Source organism: Anser brachyrhynchus, assembly GCF_964034855.1.
Source record: "Anser brachyrhynchus genome assembly, chromosome: 2".
In the NCBI taxonomy this organism is placed as follows: Eukaryota; Metazoa; Chordata; class Aves; order Anseriformes; family Anatidae; genus Anser; species Anser brachyrhynchus.
In genome coordinates this window covers 127294932-127316326 of record NC_137695.1, presented here as the reverse complement: position 1 = coordinate 127316326, position 21395 = coordinate 127294932, and the positions used below count along the sequence as shown (strand labels likewise).

General features: G+C 41.5%; 1 protein-coding gene and 1 long non-coding RNA gene across 2 annotated transcripts; one reads left to right on the top strand and one right to left on the bottom strand.

Moving 5' to 3' along the window:
- Positions 1 to 1858: 1858 nt before the first annotated feature.
- On the bottom strand, positions 1859 to 10524 carry LOC308191365. Its single transcript, XR_013947917.1, has 3 exons — positions 9335 to 10524; positions 6585 to 6690; positions 1859 to 1968 (listed from the first exon to the last, which is right to left on the bottom strand). It is a non-coding gene; the product is annotated as an uncharacterized lncRNA (long non-coding RNA).
- An 849-nt stretch (positions 10525 to 11373) lies between these two features.
- Positions 11374 to 15250, top strand: MSC (musculin). The gene is made up of 2 exons (XM_080579429.1): positions 11374 to 13542; positions 14199 to 15250. The coding sequence occupies exons 1-2, from the start codon at positions 13024 to 13026 to the stop codon at positions 14283 to 14285; spliced, it is 606 nt and encodes a 201-aa protein (XP_080435555.1). The 5' UTR covers positions 11374 to 13023; the 3' UTR covers positions 14286 to 15250.
- The last annotated feature ends 6145 nt before the right edge of the window (positions 15251 to 21395 follow it).

Here is a 21395-nt window from a genome sequence, read left to right as displayed (position 1 = left end):
CTCCCTCTTCTTCCCCTCAAATATAATTTTTCTATTTTTCTATTAGTACCTCAGTACCAGAGATTTTTTGTTTCTGGTTTCATTTACTCTGGTAGTTGCTTCTTGTAAATGATCCTTATGAAAAAATATTGAAGAAATAAAAAGGTGAGAAATTAGCATCAGTTTGCTGCACTGACTAGCATTCTGTAGTAGTGACTTCTGAAATCTCATCTCTCAATCTGAATGAGATCTGTGGACTTCTTTTCAGGACTCTATGAAAGATGACTACAAAAAGGAAGTTCAGCCATGTGTTGTCTCCAATGATTGTAGAGAAGGTTCCACAACTCTTCATTCCGCATTCAATCCTTTTCTCCTGAATTGCCATGGCAGTCTCCTAAATCTTTTTAAGAAATCTTTTCGTAGGACTGCAGAGGTCTGCAAATTTAACACTGTCACCCAAATGGCTTTTGCTCAAGAATTAGCAATTACTTCTGAAGACAAATTTTCCCCTTAGATCAACAAAAAATGTCCTGTAAACATCTTTGATGGAGATCTAACTGCAGTAAAGCAAGCTGTGAGAAGAACCTTTGTTTTCTGGCAGTTGTATTTTGGTTTGGTTTGGTTTGGTTTGGTTTGGTTTGGTTTGGTTTGGTTTGGTTTGGTTTGGTTTGGTTTGGTTTGGTTTGGTTTGGTTTGGTTTGGTTTGTTCAGTATGGTCTTCTTCCACGTTTGGGAGCCAGTGGTTACCTTAAGTCACAGAATTATCTCTGATTCCAGCTCCAGAGCATCCAATAAAAGGGAGCAATGCAAAATCAGGGGGGATCTTCTCAAAAAGTTGTGGTCAGTGACTTTTTTGTGTTTTGCAATACAAAGCCCTAGCTATTAAAAACCAGAAGACAGATGAAATAGATTATCTTTGCTTCTTCCTAAAAACAAAAATATTTTTTGACTTTAGCTAAGTCAAAAATATTTTTAGTTCATAGACAGAAAATAATTAGAAATAGATTTTTTCCTGCAAAACAGAAACAATCCATATAAATGATCCTCTATCCACACTAAAGGACTTGGATCTCAGTGTGTGATCCATGAATTGCAAAGCATGGAAAGCTCAGACAGTGACAGAAAACTTACTCCTACCTGCAGGGACAGACATGTTGATGGCAACACTGTGTGAAGAGGCAGCCAAGCAGCCTGGGCCTCTCAGAGAGTGCTGTTGCTTGCCAAGCTCAAGGAATGGCTGAAGGTGTTCAGAATGAACTTAGAGCCAGAATGAAGAATAGTAACTACTTGCCTTGTTTCTAGATGAGTCTACAGGAGTATGTTTATTTCATTTATTCCAGCTTACTTTCGTATGAGAAATACAGATTTGAAAGAAAGCAGTTGGAATATTTTTGGTCCTGATATCCCTTGACAGTCTATGCAAAAGAGAGGTACTTATTATAGAATATGTGTGGTTGATAGTTTCCTACAAGAAAATTGAATTAGTTGTGTAAATGAATAAAGATTTGTATATACTATAAATAATCAGCATCAGGAAGCTTTCACGTTCCCATTGTATAGAAAAGTACTTGATTCAGAAGTAGACTTTTCTTCTTCAACTTCTCTATAAACAATAAGCTGCCTAGATAACAGAGTACAAGGATTTACTGTTTTCATATTTTCTCTTCATTTGGCAATCTCTGCAACAACACCAGCAAAGTACTTCACTGTTTGATTGATGACACTAAAGTCTTCGCAAAGAAATTTCAATTATGTGTGTCTTCAGGAGCAGAAAACTGATAAACTAAATCCTTGAAATCTGTTGTTTAGAAACAAGGGGTCAGTAGAAGACAACAAAAAGAGTAAAGTAAATGAATGTTTATTAAATTAAAATAAAACCATTCACAGAAAACTGCAGTCCTGTTTTCAACAGTAAAGGAAAATGAGTAGTCATTTCAATGATGGAGGGCAAATCCTCTATTCATACAGAAACTTCTTGGCTGATACCAGCTAAAATGGAAAAAAGGATTAGGCAAATTAAAGCATATAGACTTTCCATGTGTTTTCAGAGCCAAGATATAAACTCTGTTTAGGGAAAATACAGTTTTTAAACAGCGTATGGAGTAATTTCCTGTTATAGCCACTATAGGAAAATTATTGACACTGACAGTGATCATGAAACTCTGTTCTGGGTCACTGTCTTTGATTGTAGTGTGAATTGCTAGAATTTGCTTTCAGGGCATCGTATCCTTCTTGAAAAGTTAGGGAAATCCAGAAGTGGAGGTAGTTATAATGCCAAGCCAGGCACACAGTGCTATCATGTCTTGCTTTTCAGATGGCACAAAATGTACGCTGCAAAGTTTGGTGTGAACCTAAGGGATTATAGCCTCCATTCATCTAAGTTCACAGTTTGAATAAGGACTCAGCAATCAGCTTTCAGTCCATCTTCTGTCCAGTGCTTGACGTGACAAACCCAGTGTATCAATCCCACCCAACTCTACTGCATACTCATGGAAATTATCACACACAGGATTTACGACATATACCCAGTGCAGACAGCACAGTCCACCCTCACTGAAAATATGATTTATTGTGTTCTGAAGTAGCCTGAGTCTCCTATAAACTATAATCTACCCTTACTCTACTCCTAAATTAATGAAAGTGATTGGTGACCCTCTGTATTTAATTAGGCCTTGCTGCAGAACATTGGGATAGTAAAAGTGTACATGAATTCCAAAGTCAACTCATGGAAGAAAAATTATCAAGGTCCATTACACTTAACGACAAAATATCTGTCTCAGGAAATTATCAAAACTCAAATTATTGGGTGTTGAGAGAGTATTTTGAGGCATATCACAATATTCTTGCCTTTTACTTACATTTTTCTAGACACTTTTAGCCACTAAGACAGAACTGGATTAAATGGGCTTTAGAACCCAATATCATTATTCTTTCTTCTTAAATTCATGTTTGATGTGCTTAAAAACAAGAGCTCCCCTATTCCTGAATACTTCATCTTTCCTGAATTTATCTTTAAAAAGATATTATCAATAAAGATGAGTACTGTGTCTCCCTGGAAAAGGCAGTCAATGATATTTTGTTCAGACAATATTTTTCAGCATAGCAAGGAACAGGAGAGGAACCTAAAGAAGCACAAAAGTCAAAGGTGTTTTTGTGTTTTTTTTTTATATGATTGTTTATTAATATTTTATAAATATTAGTATCATTGTTATTATCATCATTATGTAAGTATTGATTTTATAGCATGTTCTACCGCCATATTGATGTTCATGACAGAGTTCTAGAGACACAAAGGACATCTCATGAAGGTTTCTGTCATTCAATTGAAATACGTGCTACAAAGTCTAAGCTCTCACTGATCTTTTGCCTCTGTTAAAAGTCAAAGTTCTCCTAAAAAGAATGGTATTTCTAACTATGTTTCACTTCCTGTTCAAGTCCTGTGCCTGCTTCTGTCGGAGTGTTCCTGAGCTTTGTTATCTTATTCATCCATAGAAGTCAAGAGGAGACAAAAGAAAAAACAAAAAAGCAAACAAAAAAAATAGATGCATTTTTTTTCAGATAACTGCACAAAGAAAGAAATAGATGTCAGTGCACTGTTTCAGTGTGCTGCCTGGTGAATGCTTCCTGCATTGTGACATCTCAATGTGATAAATTTAACACATGACATTATGACCTATAAACCTAATAGTAACTCCTACCATCCACTCCTAGTTAGATGGATTGTGATACCAAACATTTAGGTTGTTGGGATTAGGAGAAATGAACTGCATCCTAAACAGGATTTATGCTGATTTATGTACATTTAAAATGCTACACATATCTATGAACAGAGGCATGAGCTGTGTATCTCAAGTAAGTGCTAATCTTGAGGTAAATATTGGTAGAATATACCCCTTGAATCATCCTACCATTTTATGAGCATAACGATTTACATAAATCTTGTAAAGGATTGGTCTTGTGGATCTTGGACATGACCTTATTCTGCTCACTGCCATTGGATTTGCTACAGACAGATGCCAACTATACATTATTATTATTTTTCAGATGTATCATGAAACCAAAGAGTAAGTTGTAATTTCCATATTCTTGAATATGTTCCCTCTGGATAGTTTTTTTTTTAATATGTATTTTTTCACTGGAAAGCTTACCCATTTTCACCTGAAGTGACTACTTCCAATTTCAGAAGCACTTAAGAATTGGTTATTGTGGTCATCATCTGTCTTAACTTACATCTTAGTTTAGCATCAATAGAATCTTAGCTTACTAGACTGTTCAAGTTTTTCTAGTAAAATTGAACTGTTGTTTCACTGAAAGGTCTCAGAAGGTGTGTTTGGACCTTCTTTTCAGTGTTTCTACTCATGCTGAGGATACAGGAGTTGATCAACATTAATGTACAACTGATATATTTTTATACAAACTAATACATAATCCATCCAAGTTCTTCCCTTTGTGTTATCATATCTATTTCATAATATTACAAGTTTTTCAAATACTAATAACAATCTTTTGGTGCTACACAAATCTCTGCAACATTTGCATCTATAAGCTGCCTCTGTTTAGATGAATGCTTCAGAAAGTCTACTGTTAAGCGTTTCTTCCTGAAGTTATAAGCAATACCAATACCTTCCTGTTTCTTCCTCATATGCCCTTTTAGCTAAGAAAGTTGATCATTTGGATATTGCATTTGGCTTGTCTCTCTGCAGTGTGATACATAACAGCAGTCTTGGATATTACTGTTATATCTTTAAATGTCTGTTAGTTGTTCTGTTTGTTCTTTTCTGTTTTGCTGGAATGAGAAAACCAGATTTTTTACCAGATTGTGACATCACAGATTTTTAAAAAGCCTCTTTTTCACCCACAAAGATGTTCAGTGCTTGAAAGAATGATTTTATGCACCTGTAGATTTTTTATTACCTACATTCTACTACAAGTCTCAAAATCTGATGAACTCACTGAACCCAGTGAACATTCCACCAAGAAGAGCAATAAACTATCTTCTGTATCCATGCCCTACCAATTCCCCATAGAGCTGGAGTTACTCATCTTTCACCTTATTCTTTCATTTTTATAAATAGCAGCCAAATCATGCAGCCCTTATTTTATATTGGGTCTGTATATCAAGTGCTCATGAAAGCAGAATGCACAGCAGTAAGATAGGACAGCTCCAGCCAAAGCACTAAGTTAAATTTCAGGCAGTTCTCTCTATCTTCAGAGCCTTTTACAAGCTTACAGACATAATGTGCACATTAACATAGGAGCATTCTCAAAAAGGCAGAAGCATTTTGTCTTTACTTTTGGAAGTAGTCTTGTGTAATAGTCTTTGACTCTTACTCATTAAGCAGCTGTGGAATTTCTCCAAGAACAATGAACACCCTGCTCCTAGACTCAGTAAACTTGATAAAGAAGACACTCAAAAATGGCTAAATCAAGAAATATGACTTTCCCTGCTTCAAGGTTAGATAATTTCCATATTTTAAGCACTTAGTTATTCTAGGACTTTCTGGTTTTCTTGGGAAGAGTACCAGTTCACCAGTTCACCTTTCCTTATTCAACCAACATTCTGAAGATTAATGTGTTTATCACAGGTTCAAACTATCTTAATCATTTTGCTTTAGAGACCTTAATAAAAGAACTTAATAAAAGAAGGCTTTTCAGAGGCCATCTTGAAGTTGGTAGATTGGATAGCTTATCATAATTTTAAGAAACATAGGGCAAATGCTTTATATATCTCATTTCTGCCTTCTATTTAAAGTTTGTTCAAAATAAATGTAGAATTTGATTAATTTGGTTAGGAAAACTTTTATGCCAAAATTAAACAAGAAACTTATACCAATGTCCATATAAATGGACTTCTCGTCTTCTTTGATTTATCTGCAGATGCATTTAAAGCTGCTAATTAAGTTGTTAGACTTAATCATGAGTGTATGAAAATTCAGATCCCTGAGATTGTTAAAAGTTTGGGTCAGGACAGAGAAAAAAAAAAAAAATGTTGTCTCTCCATTGGTATTAGCTTGAAACAGGAAACAAATCAGTTTCAGCCAAAATTGTAATTTGAATCAGATCATATTATGATTGTCTGCTGAAAGGTATGTGTGTTCAAGAGTTTCAGAGACCAAGAAGAATGCAAAGATAAACTCATAAAACTTATAATTGCTCTTTGCATGAGACTTCTAGCAAAGTTTTTCTAATTTAATTGTGAGAAGAGTATTATTTTTCTGGTTTTACTTGGAAAACTGGGGCATTGATTGTATGATAAGTAGAAGACCATGCTCTAGAATAGATGTATCAGCTGCATTTCCTCCTATATAACCAATCAGCTTTATTTCTGCTGACTGCATTATTGCTTTGTATAGACTATACATGCATTTGCTCTATATGTATAGAGACCAAAGAGCATCAACACTTTCCATAACAATCAAAACAGTTTTCTGGGGGCATTATTTCCAGATGAGCAGGTTGCACTAACTTCTGCCTTGTCCATCACACTGTCATTACCCTTCCTGCTCCACTAGCAGTGGAGCACTGACAGTGTGTAAGGTGTTCTCCTCCAGGACCTTGTAACATACACTGTGGTCCTGATTCATGAGACCAAAACAACAGCTTACTATTTTTGGCATCTTGACATCTGATGAGAAAAGCAATATTGAACCAGCTGCCTCGTGGTCAGGCAGAATCACAGAATCACAGAATCACAGGCAATGCAATCACAGCCTGAAAAAAAAAAAAAAAAAAAAAAAGGTAAGAGTAATACCAGTAAAGTAACAACAGTCAAGGTAATTCAACTTTAAATGTGTTTTTCTACAACTTTCTTAGGTTGGAAAGGATGTTGAAGATCACCTAACTCCAACCCCCCTAATGTCCTTCGTCAAGTTCTCTTTTTTTCTTTTTTTTTTTTCAGAATTAGACCAAAATTAATTTTACGTATTTTGGTGAGAATATTTCCTATTTTAAACGGGAGTCCACAGAAAAAGACCTAGACATTGGAAATCATGTTTTCAATTTGAATCACTGTGTCAGCTCCATTAAAATTGATGGATCTGCAACTTCTTGTTCTAGTTGATGACCTTGCTCAGTTCTGTTGTCATTTGTCTTTTAAGAAGCATACTTTTGAAGCATACAAGGTTTGCCACTAATATTGCAACAATAGTGCTCTGAATTTTTTTATAATTCTACAGAAGTTGTTATATGATGCGTACGGGTTTCCTTTTCTAGCACCTTGTCAAGGACCGTGTTATAAATAGAATATCTGTTTTGTTTAGCAAAATCCAGATAAGTCCAGATGCATTTTCTTTTCCAACTGCTGAGCCAGAGAAATCTACTATGAAAGAAAGAAAGATGTCATTTCTAATCCTGGTTTATGCATGATAATTAATTACTAACATAATTCAAACTCAATGCCTCTGGCAAAATATGAAAAGGTTTATGGACAAAAGCTTGACCTCACCTACACATGCTATGAACAACGAAGCATCAAAGAAGGTAGAGTTTAAAAGTCTGGAGAATAGAAAGAGATCTCAGTTTCTCAGTGTCATTGGTTTAAGAGCTGATATTCTGCTAATAGAGATGTTCTGCAGGATTAAATCGCCTGGGACCTCTCTCCTACAAATCTGATCATCATTATATGAAATCTGATAAAAAGGAAATTTGCTCCTGCAGATAGAAATGAAAGACAGCAGCTTTCTTTAAGGGTTCACTATTTGAGTTCTCATTATGACAGGCACGTCTACAAAACTTTATTACACTGCTGTTCATAATAGATGGCACCAGACATCCATCCTCTTTTTAAGGTATTATTCCTTTTCCTAGGCAATAAAACAAAATGCCATGTACATTAAAATGGCCTCAACCAAAACATAAAAAACTAAAAAGGTAAGCAAGCCACAAAGCAACTTGCAAAAGAATTTAACTACAGCCATCAAGAAGTATCTGCAAGGAGTATATTTTAAGATGGTTACAGGAAGCAGCCTGTGAGACTCTGGAACATTTTAGCTACTTAAAATTTAAAGCACTACTGCAGTAATGAAGTGTTTTCAGATGTCGGAGTACTTTGTTGAAGTACTGTGCAAAGAACAAAAATTTCTGGTTTAATAGTGTGTAGGATATGGAAACAGTATTCAGAAAGTGGGAAAATTGGTGTTAAAACCTTGTAGCAGAATTCTTAACCTAAAAGTTTAAGTTCTTCCTTTTTACGTGCAGACATACCTATATATGTCAAGATCACATGCTGGAATAACCATGTCTACTACATCAGAAAAATCAGCATGTCATCTGTCATATGTTTCCAATCCAGAATTAACCCAGTAGTGGGAGACATGGTGTCTTGAAACTTTACCGATTTAAAATCTAGGCTCATTGCAAACCTACCAATTCAAATAGCTGAAAATATTGCATATGCAATATACTATGAAGGGGAACAGAGCACAGCCAGAGTGATGCTGTCTGTTGTAAGCGAAAGAGCATCTATCCCGACATGGCTTGTGCTTGTTCAGAGACTGAGCGCTGATGAGGTAAGGTGTTGCAAGATGCTGACCTGCCTGTTTGCCAAGTGTTCAAGAGCATGTGACTTCCATGGAGAATTTGTTCCTTAGAGAAAATGAGGAATAATCTTACTGAACACGAAGCTGCTGTGACTGCAATCTGCTTGTGAGAAGTGTGGTCTTTGCAGCTCTCCCTCTGTTCAGCTAGGGATGATAAGCTGGAGCACTGGATGACTTTCATTCCGGACATCTCTGGGCTGTCCCTTTCCCCCTGCTGACCACGAAGCTGTCTCTCCAGCCCTGTGCCCCCTCTGAGAGCCCCCAGTGCCTTTCCTAGCGGTTCCTAGGGAAGCCGCACTCCTCCGTCTGCTCTGCTGTAGCCCAGCCAAAGTGAGGGAGTGTGGTGGAGCGTTCAAGTATAATGAAGTGCTGTGGTGGTGTTATCTCTCCCCATCTCTTCCGTCTTGCTCTGGTGGGCTTCCCTCTCAGAGTGAAACACAAGGAGGAGAGTAACATAGCGTTTCCTCCTGCCTGATGTTTGCTTGTTATTCCAGCTAATTTGCTCCAAAAGAAGAAATAAACTGCACTTTAAACTGTGCCATTAATTCTGGTGCTATTAGGCCAACTGCACATCTCCAGGCAACCTTTAAAAAATAGAATTAGGGAAAAATCCGTCTTTCTCTTTTTTAATTAAAAGAAATCCCCATCTCCCCCTCCTCAGCTCCCCCCACCGTCGGCTGATTGACAAAGTGAGCAGAATCCGTGTTCTCACACCAGCGGGTATCTATTACATGAGAACTTTCTTCTGGCGCCAGGAGGTATTTAGAGACTTTGCCTGGCTATTCCGCAGGGAAAACCATGCTGAAAGTTGGGGATACCTGAGCAAAAGTGAACGCCGTCCCGTCGTCCTTCTGCTCTGGACGTGGCGGGGAAGGGGGGAAGGAGGCAGGATAGGGCAGCGGGGAGGATGCTCCCGCCCTGTGCTGCGGGGCGGGATCGGTGAGCAGCCCCGTGGCCTTTATCCCACACTTTGGTGCCCTTTTTCCCCCCGGCCCCGCGGGGCTGCTGCTGGGAGGCGCGGAGGGGGTTGCGGAGCCCGGTGGTGCGGAGCCCCGGTCCGCAGCTCGCCGCCGGGGGGGCACGAGGATGTTCCCGGTGGCGAGGGTGGCAACCGATGGGCAAATAAATTCTAGTATATATATATATATATTTTTTTTTCTCTTCCAGAGCTTCATCTATCCTCTGTCTGTTTTATTTGACCTTTTTTTTTTCGTTTTATTTTCCCCCTTTTTTTTTTCCTTTTTTTTTTTTTCCTGTTTTTTCTTGTTTTTGTGAAGTGGCAGTACGAAAGAGCATCCTTCAGTGCTGCCCGGACCCGTGCCAGGCTTCTGGATAAGAACCAGGTGGGGGAGTGAAGGTCACGGCACATTTCTCCCTTTTCTAGGTACCTTTACCAAAGGATCTGAGCCCCGCAGAGGTGTACTTGCTGCAGGTGGCATTTAAAAAAAGTTAGAATCCATCCACCTGCTGTGCCTACAGGACCAGCGATGCCGAGCATCCCTCCGTGGCAGAAGCCCCATATGCCTTTCACGCAGCCTGGATGCCTGTTGTGGACGCTTGTGGATAGATCAGGACTGAGATGTTTGCCAGACGCTGTCCTCCTCCCCTCCAGACATCCTGCCTTTCTCACCACGGCGAGAAGCAGAATAAAAATGCCCTTGTTACAGTGAGGTCTTTCCGAAAGTGTGAGTGCACTTTAGGTGGGAGCGAAGTGACTCGGTAACTCTGCCGAGTTCGATGAAAGGACAAATGCCAAAGGAAAGCCTTATTTAAAGCACTTTATCGATAACACATCTCCCTCCTCCACCCTGCTTTGTCGCTGCCAACACCCCAGAGAACGAATACAAAAGACACGGGGCTTTTAGCAGTTCCCCCTCCTATCCTCAGAGATAACCTGGCTTTTACGGACTTGGCCTCTGCATTTTTTTTCCCTCTCTCTCTTTTTCGTCTTGCTGTAATTTTATTTTAGGAAATAAATAAATAAATAAATAAAAGGTCTGTACCTCTTCTGCCCCATCCCAGCTACGCGCCGGGTATGCTCCCCATGCCTGTCCTCGGCTGCAGCACGAAACAGCCCGAGCTGCTGCGCAGAGAGGAGCCCAGCTTCGTGGACTCCTCTTCACTTGGGCGTGTTGCTTTTTTTCCTTTCTGGGAAAGTGTGAAAAAAATCACTCCCTTCCAGCATCCCCCCTAAATCAAGGGTGTCTCCACAGCAGGGAGAAGATGACTTTGGTGACCGCAGGGTCAATAACGGGGGCTGAGCTCCCCAAGGAAGGCCCTTTCTGCTGCTTCTGCCACCCAGGAGCTGCTCTGGCTGCTGCTCCTCGCACTCCACCCGCAGGCTGGGCTTTGCAGCCCCGGCACCGCAAACCCTGCGATGCTGCCCTCGGTCGGACCTCGGTTTACCTTGTAAAGGAGACAAGGGGCTGCACCTGATAACGGGCGTAAAACTGCCCCGATATGCAGAGATATTTTCCCTCCTAGGCACACGGAGAGGATAAAGTGGACAAATGGGAGCATGAGGTAATGCCCCGGTCCCATCAAAGACTTGAAAGTGATCCTGAATCCTGAAAGCGATACCTTGATCAGGGTGGCAGAAATTAAAGGAATTTGATGGATCTGAGTCAGCTCCGCTCAGCTTTCATTGGGTGTAAATCCGAACGCGGGTCTCACTCCAAATTTACTCCTTTCTCGAAAGCGGGTCTCACTTCAGATTTACTCCCTTCTAATTCCCATTCTAATTCTCTTCTAATTCTAATTCCCAGAAACCAAAAAGCAGGCAAAGACTGCCCGAGAATGGGGCTACTCCCCCTGCCTCCCCCCCAGCCCCAATCCCGACATTAAGCGAGACGAAGTATCCATTACGCGTCACTTTTAATCCGCCAAGGAAGAGGTAAACGGGCAAGGTGAGGTTTGCCATTGTGGCTTTTAAGGCTGGGTACCATTTTCTCCTTTGTTTAAAGAAATTCAGCACTTTCTCCCATTAATCTTTAGCAGGGAAAGCGTTCAGCCCGCACCTGTATAAACAACCCAGATGGGGGGGGTTGGGAAGTAAACCTATATCTCTTCCCCTGCAGTATCTTTATATATATATATATTTACACGGATAATGTAGGCTAACTGGGGAGGCAGAGAAAAAAAAAAAAAAAAAAAAACAAAGTCCAGCGTGCTTCCCTTCCACCGTACAGCCTGTGGGACCCGGCGAGAGCATCTCGGTGTCAGCCGGAGTTCAAGAGCTCCAGTTGCAAGCCCAGCCGCGTGTTCCGGGGGTTCAGGCAACGTCAAGTTTCCCTTGCAGAGGTTGCTCTTAACCCCGTCCCCGGAGTGGATCCGGCCCCAGAGGGAGAAAGCGAGATTTACACAGATTTAAGCGGCCCTGGGAAGAGCCCGGGGCTGGCGGGCAGGGAGCTGCTGCCCGGCGCTGGGCGAAAACCCTGCCGGCGCTGCCAGGAAAGTTGGGCGGCAGCAGCGGGGAAGGTTCCACTTGCTGGGGAGGGAAATGCAAGGGAAAAAAACGGGAGCAAAATTTCGGGAGCAGATCTTTCCACCTGTTGTAGTCATTAGATTCTTTTCTATCCCGCGAGCTGGAACCGGTACTCTGCTTAACTGTATGCAGGCAGGGCCGGGAAGGCCAGAGAGCAAGCAAATGTCCGTTATTCACCCGGGGAAGAAGGTTTTTTTGGGGTGTGGGAGGGATGCACGCCGGGGGTCCCTAATGCACGTCTCTGTTGGATTTGCCTATCGGCACTTCCAGCGGGCGCTCGGTCTCTCTCTCTGCCGCCGACTCTCTAAGAGCTGTACCTCAGGACTTTTTTTAGAGCAAACCGCGAACGGCTCAGAAAGCTGCCTCTTTTGCTCCGGGACACACAGAGCCGCACACAGCCCCGTGGGTTTTGGTTAATTGCCCCCAGCCAGGCGGAGCTCTCAGACGCGTTACACCCGCAAGGGGATTCCCTGCAGCTTCCCCCCAGGTTCCCGACACTACCAAAGCGCGGTGCGCACGTTCCCAGCGACATTTCCCCCCCAGCCCAAAAAAAAAAAAAAAAAAAAAAGAGACAACCCCATCCCTGACGGCCCCGGCCCCCCCTGGCTGTAGGGACCCCCCCGGGGGGCATTCTGCCGTTCCGCGGGGCGAGGAGCGGGCTCCACCCCGAGGACCGAGCCTTTCCTCGCCGTGCCTCCCCCGGAGCCTCCTAGTACCTCCCGCCTCCCCCCGGCCTGCGGGGCCGGCCCCCCCTCGGGGCAGCGCGCAGCTCTACGCGGGGCAGCGCGGAGAAGGCGCCGCCCCCGGCCGGCTCCTACCCCCTCCTCCTGCCCCCCCCAAAGCCCGCGGCTCCCTCCCCTCGGCCCGGCGGCCGCTTCGCCCCGCGGCCAGCCGCTATATAGGGCCGGCAAGGGGCGCATCCCCCCCTCCGCGCCCAGCCCCCCCGCAGCCCCTGTCCGCGGCGGGGCCGCCCCCTGCCTCCCTCCCGGCTCGCTGAGCGCCTCCCGCCGCCCTCCCGGGCCGATGTCCGCGGGCTCCGGGAGCGAGGCGGAGGAGCTGCCCGGGATGGAGCTGCGGGGGTTGCAGCTGGGCTACCCGCAGCCCCCCGGCAAGCGGCAGCCCCGCGGCGAGCTGTACCCCTCGGGGGACAACTCGTCGGCGGCGGAGGAGGAGGAGGAGGAGGAGGAAGAGGAGGAGGAGGAGGAGGACGGCGAGGGCAGCTGCACGGCGGGCAGCGGCTGCAAGAGGAAGCGGGCGAGGGGCGGCGGCCCCGGGGGCAAGAAGGCGCCGTCGGGGCCTCGGGGGCCGCCGGCCGAGGGGAAGCAGTCGCAGCGCAACGCGGCCAACGCGAGGGAGCGGGCGAGGATGCGGGTGCTGAGCAAGGCGTTTTCCAGGCTCAAGACCAGCCTGCCCTGGGTGCCGCCCGACACCAAGCTCTCCAAGCTGGACACGCTGCGCTTGGCGTCCAGCTACATCGCCCACCTCCGGCAGCTCCTGCAGGAGGACCGCTACGAGAACGGCTACGTCCACCCCGTCAACCTGGTACGGCATCGGGCGGCTCGGGTGGGAGGAGGGGGGACTGAGCCGGTAGCCCTCCGGCTGTGCCAGCCGTCGAGGAAAACGCGCAGACCCCCGGCGACCCTCGGCCAGGGGCGAGCCGGGGCCGGTTTGGGGCTGGGGGGCGGCGGGCGAGTGTGCTCCGGGCTGTCGGGGCAAGGAATCCCAACGAAACAAATTCCTCGGGTATTAGGCAAGTTTAGCGTCCCGAAAAGGAGCAACTCGCTCCGAGCTGGCTCGGAGCACGGACGAGCCGTCCTTAAGTCCTCGGTACGAAGCGAAATCCCCGCTGCTTGCCGAAGGGCTGCTCCACTGGTTGGGTTTGAAGAGTTCCTAGGCCTTTTATTTATAAAACCATGCAAACAGTTGTAAATGTTGCACATTTGATGGGAACAATTTGTTGCTGACCGTAGCAGCGCTGTTGTGGAGCGTTTAATTTGAATGAAGAACTTCATTAAAATATTTGTTAGAGGAACGTGGCACTCTCTGCTCTTCCCACAGGGACGAAAACATGATGACGTGGTTGCGACAGAACCACACTTAGACATCTATCACTAATAAGGCTCCAGTTTCATACTGGGATAAACTTTCTAATATGAAATCCTTTTTTTTTCTTTTTTTTCCTTTTTTTTTCCTTACAGACTTGGCCATTTGTGGTTTCAGGAAGACCTGACACTGACACCAAAGAAGTTTCTACTGCCAGCAGATTATGTGGAACTACCGCTTAGTCAAAGTAATATTTTTTTTTCGATGTTGTTGACCTTTTTTTACGGGCTGGATGTTTTTAAGAGCTATGATTTATTGACTCAAGACTAGAGGATGGTGACCAAAACCCACCTCTAACAGTGTTAAATCGGTGTCTCCCATCATTCCTTTCCCTTAGAGCTCTGAGGGAAGTGTATATAAAGCAGTAAAGAAGGGAGACATTGGAAATTAGAGTTTTCATGAACTGGCTGCAGCAGCTGAAGTCTGAGATTTGGAAAAGCCCTTCTTTGGCTTCACCATTCTTACCACTGCCTGAGGACCTGTTGTTCTGAGGCTGTTAAACTAATGCAAGAGGAATATAATGATATAGAATTAACAGCATGGACCAAAATACAATTCTACAAACTAACCCCAAACAGTGTTATTTGTATTCTAAAGCAAAGCAGTATTTTAGAGTAGCTTTGAAACTCAGATTTATAATATATTTTGATGGCTTTTGTATTCACGAATCTGGTTTACTGCAACTATGCAATAAGTATAGTTATACTTTTTGTCTTTTTAACCAGAGTCTTCTTAAAGATGTGTAAATAGCTAAATTCTGCATTTAGACTACCATCCACAGGAATTAAACTGATTCCTTTGGTTATGTCTTGAAGTGCCACATGTAAGAATGTGGGGCTGTCCCCAAAATGTGGCAGTTTCTGTGCCTTAATTTGGAAGAGGAATTCTGTTTACTGTAAGGCCAGGGTGCATGTGTTGTAAAGAATGATCTTGTATGAATGCTGCAAAAGAGCAAGAATTTGCAATGTTTTAAACATTTTTCCTGTACTGTTATGCTTATCTTTGAAAAGTTTACCCTCAAAGGAGTTCTAGTGACATTTCTTCACTAATTCAAATGCTGTAATAAAAGGAGGATGCCATCAAATAAGTTGCAAATGTAAATAACTTTATTTTTTTATAAATTACATTAAAAGCTTGGTTACAATGACTTACTGGTACTGTGATAGTGTGTGGCTGCATCGATGTTGGACCGTCTTTGCAATGCAGATTCTTGAAACCTGTTTTCATAAACATGCCCTTCTCTTCCTTATATCTTGAGAGCAGGTGCATCTCCAGCAACAGTCAGATAAGGACATTTTCATCCCAAACTATTCACATAAGGTACAGTACTATGTCAATCAGCAGGGAAAATCACATTTTAACAATTTATGCATTTTATTGTTATAATCTTTTCTTTGAATCAGGAAAATAAATAAATGTAGATTAAGAAATTGATTTAGTAATTTGTTCTGCTTCACATCATGAAATATAGTGTAATAGCTCCTTTTGCTGATCTCTCGTTTTACCTTTTCATCAGTAGCCTGTTCTGTTTTTATTTGTATTTTTGGGGCGGGATAATCAGCTGGGTTTTCCTAGTTGGAAGCAGTCTTTTCCTGTTTTAACATTAAATCTCCTGATATAAGATTTTCTTTTGCTCCAAGTATTTTCTCAAGGGTTAATTCACAATCAGGAAAAAGGGTGAACTGCTTTAGAGAAGAACGTGCCTCCTCTTCTTAATATAAGTAGCCAGGACGGGTAGGCTTTTGCTTAACAAGGACTAGTTTAACCTGGTTTCTTGTCAGGTCATCCTGTATTGTGGTTTTCTATTTTCAGATACTGCATAGAAGCCCAGGACTGGGCTTTGGTAGTATCTTTCAAGTATATGAACTGCAGATTATTTTTTTTATTATTTTTATTTTTTTTCCTGTGAAGTGTTCAGTCCATGACCACTGAACAACAAAATGAGGGCTTCATCCAGGATCTGCTGAAATTGTTTTCTTCTGTGATTTAAGGGCAAGCTGTACTGAGACCATCATTTAATTTATCTTCCAGTTTTACCTAGACAAAGATTGTGAAGGAAGGGGGCTATCCTAATTTGTTGGTATGTAACTGAAGGGAGAATCTTGTCTAGAAAACCATATATAAAGAAAACAATATAAACAAATCATTCAACAATATAAGAAAATAATATAAATCAAAAAGGAAGTCATAAGGTATAAGAAAACTCAACCAATGTTTATCTGAACCCTAGAGAAAAGATTATTCAGCAATTTAACTAAGGTGCCACTTGAGATAATCTGAGTCGTGATACTTAGCTGTTTTTGGCCTTGATCCCAGCTGTAATTGGTTAATGACTGCAGGAGATCAGAAAAACAAGGAAAGCATGGAGAACTTTAAACAGTGTAGAAAGCTCCATGTGAAATGTTGGAAAAAACGTTCAGGGTAAATTCCCAAATATGAAGTAGCTGTATAAAGTAAAAACAGTAGGTCAAAATCAGGGGTGAGGAGTGTGACACTAAGGAAAACATATTATTGCTTCCATCCATGCATCATACTACATGCTCTCAAATACTATTTTTTTTTCCAGCTATATAGTATATAAAAATAGTTTCCTCATAAAACAATGAATGCAGTTGCTGTGTTTGTTGCCATAACAGCCGCATGTATGTGATGGCAGTGCCTCACTGGACTATCACTAATTTTAGAATAGAAGCATAAAATGGTCACAGTTCAGGTCAAAATCAGCTTTTAGATAGTGAATATTATATAAACAACTCTCAATTCTTTTATAGAGATACATGTATTACTGTATACTTATTTATCTTACTATGGCAGTTAGGTATGTTTGCATTTCTGCCAAGAAATTTTCCTAACAAGGACTGATTCTGATATTTCAAATTATTAAATGTAATCCTTGGTTTAATAAATATTCTTTGTAAAAAGTAAAATAATCTTTCTTGTCTCTCAGTGAGAGGCATTATATGATTAGGAAAAAGTGAAGTGAACAGGCTCCTTATAGATTTGTCGTGAGATGAAGGCTGCTGGCTTGCCCAGGGAAGTGCCAGGCAGGCCATGTGTTCTGGCACTCCTCACCTATAAAGACACACAAAAATACATGCACACATTTTTTTAACTCATGAACAGCTGAAATTTGGATCTGTGCTTTATATAAACAAGGTGACCACAGCATTCTGAAGTACGCTTTTTAAGCATGAATTGATTCCATAGGAAGATAGTACGTTTTGGCCCTTTTTATTATTATTATATTAAGTTTTTGCCAACCTGACACAGTAAATTCATTTCATTTTAAAAGTCTTTTTCTTTTTGTTTGACCGGGTATGAGCTATATAGCTGGATGAAGGGGAGACTTAAAATGAAAAACCACCTTTTATATCTGCAGTCCACAAACAAGGCAGGTAAGAAATACATACATTTTTACGACATTTGCCAAGTATTAATTTGATGATTGCTTTGTTACATTAATGACATCTTTGTTCCTTGGCACAAGGTACAAGGTGAGTCCATCTTGATTCCATAAAGGTATACAAATTTTGCTAAAGCTGTTTTAAAAATAAAATGCCCAATCATCTGCAATCTATATTCAACTGAGACCTGCTTCATGTGAAATCTAAAAGGCAGAATACCTACACTGACTTTCCTCTCAGACAGTCCATATACAAGGAGGAACATTTATCTCCCAAAAGTACTTACATGACTTTAAACTTATATAAATGTTGTGTGGAATTTTGTTTTGTCTCTATTTTATGTGGGACTCTGACAGAGCAGATCATTAGCCAGAAGGCTCACGTCTCCAACATGAAACCATTCCTTTCCAATACATGTGTTTGCTTACACAAGGAAAATACATCTCCCAATGTTATTAATTCTGATCTGAGCAAAAGAAACATAGCTTGCATTTAAGACATACCTAAGCCATACCTTTCCCATGTAATAACTTTATACACACACTATTTTCAAAACTCTCAGATATGTTAGGGATTTGGAATAAAATTTCAGTTTTCTCAGTTCAGTGAAGGTGACTGTTTTAGAAGAATGGCTGCCACAGGGGTCTCCCTCTTGAAAGAGGGAGTTGTAGAAATTCATTTTAGGATCTCACTAACTACCAAAAAGTCACTTGGTCTTTCTTCATTGGCTGTAGAAGGACTCTAAAGTGACCAGCTGGATGATTCAGATGAATATTTAATGTTTCCATTAACAGTCCAACACTGTGTAGGATAAATCCAGGTTTAAATGACTGAACTTCTTATGAGCCAAGTGAGATAAAAAGAAGGAAGAATTAGGATTCGAAGCTACCCACCAATACAAACTTACAGTAACCTTATATTATAAGCAAGTAATACTTATATTATTTGAATGAAATAACATGGAAAGATATCCGTTCTCCTGGAGAGTAGTCACTTCCTGCACAAGTGGATAATTCTATATAATAACACATTTGGGTCTGGTGTGGCAGCACAGATTTTCACCAATGCTAATTAATGGCAGTTATGTTTAAGAATTACGCTCCATCACTGGGTAGTGTTTACCACACTCCACTCCAGCTGAGAGATTTTTACCCTTCTGTGCAGAGAGGATGGACGCTGGTGGCACTCAATGCACACTGTGGGGAATTTGAATCCTTGGGAAATGGTCATTTTGACAACTGAAGCTAACAATTTCAGAAGGACTGTTATTTAGGAATCTGCACCCCATTTTCAAGTGTCTGAAATATTTGGGAAGGTAAATCTGACTCCCAAAAAGATTTTCTTTCCAAAGTTTAAGCAGATATTTAAGCAACTGAGCTTAAATATTTTCATACCGGGAATTTGAAAATGGGTGTATGGTCATAAATGATTTGTGTGTTTTTGAGAAATATATCCATTTAATCATGTTCTTATTATGTACATTGGTATTTTTAATATATTCTGACAAGTGCTCATTGGGATCAGTTGCTGCATTATGCAGAGTCGTGTTTCCACAGTGCAGGCTGGTTAGGACTCAGGTACTGAGAAGAAATAGGTCTCTGTAACTTCCTTGGTTCTGAACACCTCCTAAATTAGTAAAAAATTAATAATTTTAAAAGTACTTTATTTGGAATACAGCACATAAGAATCCCTCTAGAGTTAAAATTCTTAGAAAAGTTAAGACAGCTAAAAAGATTCACGTAGGATCTATTCAACAAGGCAGGCAAAACTGAGAAAACCCTGTGGCTGATGAATCACTCCTATAAAGCTGGGATGCTGGCAGTCTGATAGGGTCTGGGAAAAGAAACATGTCGTGACAGTATTAGAAGAACTATAATTAACATTGACGATGTGATTGGAATTTAGCAAGCAAGGCAAATCACCTGATCTACTTACGCTGGTGGAAGTGTTAAAAGGAATTCAAAGTTCCAGTGTTAAAAAGACTTCAGAATGTTACAAGAAAAGTGCTCCAGGCAACAGGCGGAGCTGCAAGTTTGAAGATATAAACAGACACAAACCCAACCCAAGCAAACAGATTGCTCAGCATCTGGAACAAAAAGTTGCAAGAACAGCAAAGGATTGCATCACTTTGTAGGATTTTACAAAGGCCAGCGTAGTGAACACAGACAGCGAGTACACAGGGGATGGACAACAGCTTTAGCTTATAGGAATAAGATAAATGGGCAGAAATCCTGAAAACAAATGTATCAGTTTTAATTTTAATTCCAATTTGTTGTTATGGAAGAAGCAACAGCATTAACATTGTAAAACCCACAGTCAGTGAAAGGCAAAATTCAGGATTTACTAGAATGTACCTTTCATGCTTGGGGTGAAGTTAAGAAGGAAATATAGTATAAATATTCACAGAAAATCTAGGCCATTTGTTACAGCACAAGGAACTACTGTATTCCTTGAATATAAGCAGTGTGGAGTTCAAAGTAGTTCATGTCCTTAGTATCATCACGAGGGCATGTTGTTTAGGGGAAAAGGAGACCAAAGTGAAACAAGTCTTTTGCAACAAGGAGCTGAAAGATCCCAGTTGTCCTGTGATTCATTTATTCAGGGAAGTCCCTCTTGCCCTCTGAAGAAGGCTGAAGAGGAACAGGGTAGGTCAATGTTCTGGGAAGCTTCAAGAATGCAGATAACTGCCAGAAGACATACAGTCTGTGGTCATTACGGGGAAAACCAAAACAAACCCACTCTTTTCTCCTGTAGAGGCATGAAATCTCACCCTCAAAATGAACGCGTACATTAAATGTTTTCCACCACGTAAAAGGGAGGCCTTAGAAAGATGGTTAATGCCAAACCTTTTAACCTGCTTTATATATCAGTGGTACTCTGGCATGCATATGGTCTGGACCTGTCTGGGTCTTTGAGAGACTGTGGACAGGGGACGCTAATGAGAGATATGTTGCTGTTTACTGGAAGGCAATTTGGTAGGTCCAGTCCTGAGGAAATGTGTTATATTCCTGGATGTGACATTTTCATGTGGGTATGCTTGAGATTTGCAAGGCCTGTCAGGACACCTTTGTAGGTGATTTAACAAGATTTAACAAGGCCATCTCTTTCTGTGCAGATAATTCTCTGTGGCTATCCAACCCTTAAATCATAGTTAGGTTTCATCATAGGAGGAACACATATCATATCTGTTTGGGTTGTGCCTCATTCTTGCAGTGTTTCACAGGAAACAGAGTAAAATTTGCAGTATTTGGGGGATGACTGGGCAGATGACATTTTGACATGGGGAAAAAAATGAAATAAAATAAAACAGAGAAAATTGAACAATTTTCTGGATCAAAGCTAAGCTGCCATATTGGCAAAGTTCTGTGCATAACAACTGGAGAGAGCTAAGAAACCAAAATGTACAGGTAGACCACAATAAGGATTAACTGCACAGGAATAAATTTGGCCCCATCAAAAATGACAAAGTCAGATGATACATGGAGATATATATATACAATTTAGCTGTCTCAACCTCTGTAAAGATATTCAGATTACAAGTGTAATAGTTAAAGGCATGACACTGATGTTAATGAAGCATTAACAGACAAAGCTAAAAGGAAACAGCAAGGTCACAAAAGAACTGCAAACTCTCTTAAAAGAAGGGCCTGAGGTGTCTTATATTGGCTAAGACATAATGGTGTGTCATACATATGCTTTGAAGATTATTCCTCAAGCCATTAATCATAACAAAACACTTGTAACCACAGGACCTGCTACCAATCTATTTCTCATCGTAACCTGGTTTGTGGTGCTTGCTCATTCTGTGATACAGCCCAGAACAGTTCCTTTACCTCTGGGAACTATAATTTCTGACTTCTTTTCCTCTCTTTATATTCTGCTTGAATC

Excerpts from the sequence above, each read along its gene's own strand:
- MSC (XM_080579429.1), top strand. The coding sequence starts at position 13,024 with ATGTCCGCGGGCTCCGGGAGCGAGGCGGAGGAGCTGCCCGGGATGGAG. Across the intron at positions 13,543-14,198 it reads ACGTCCACCCCGTCAACCTG|ACTTGGCCATTTGTGGTTTC; the intron begins GTACGGCATCGG and ends TTTTCCTTACAG.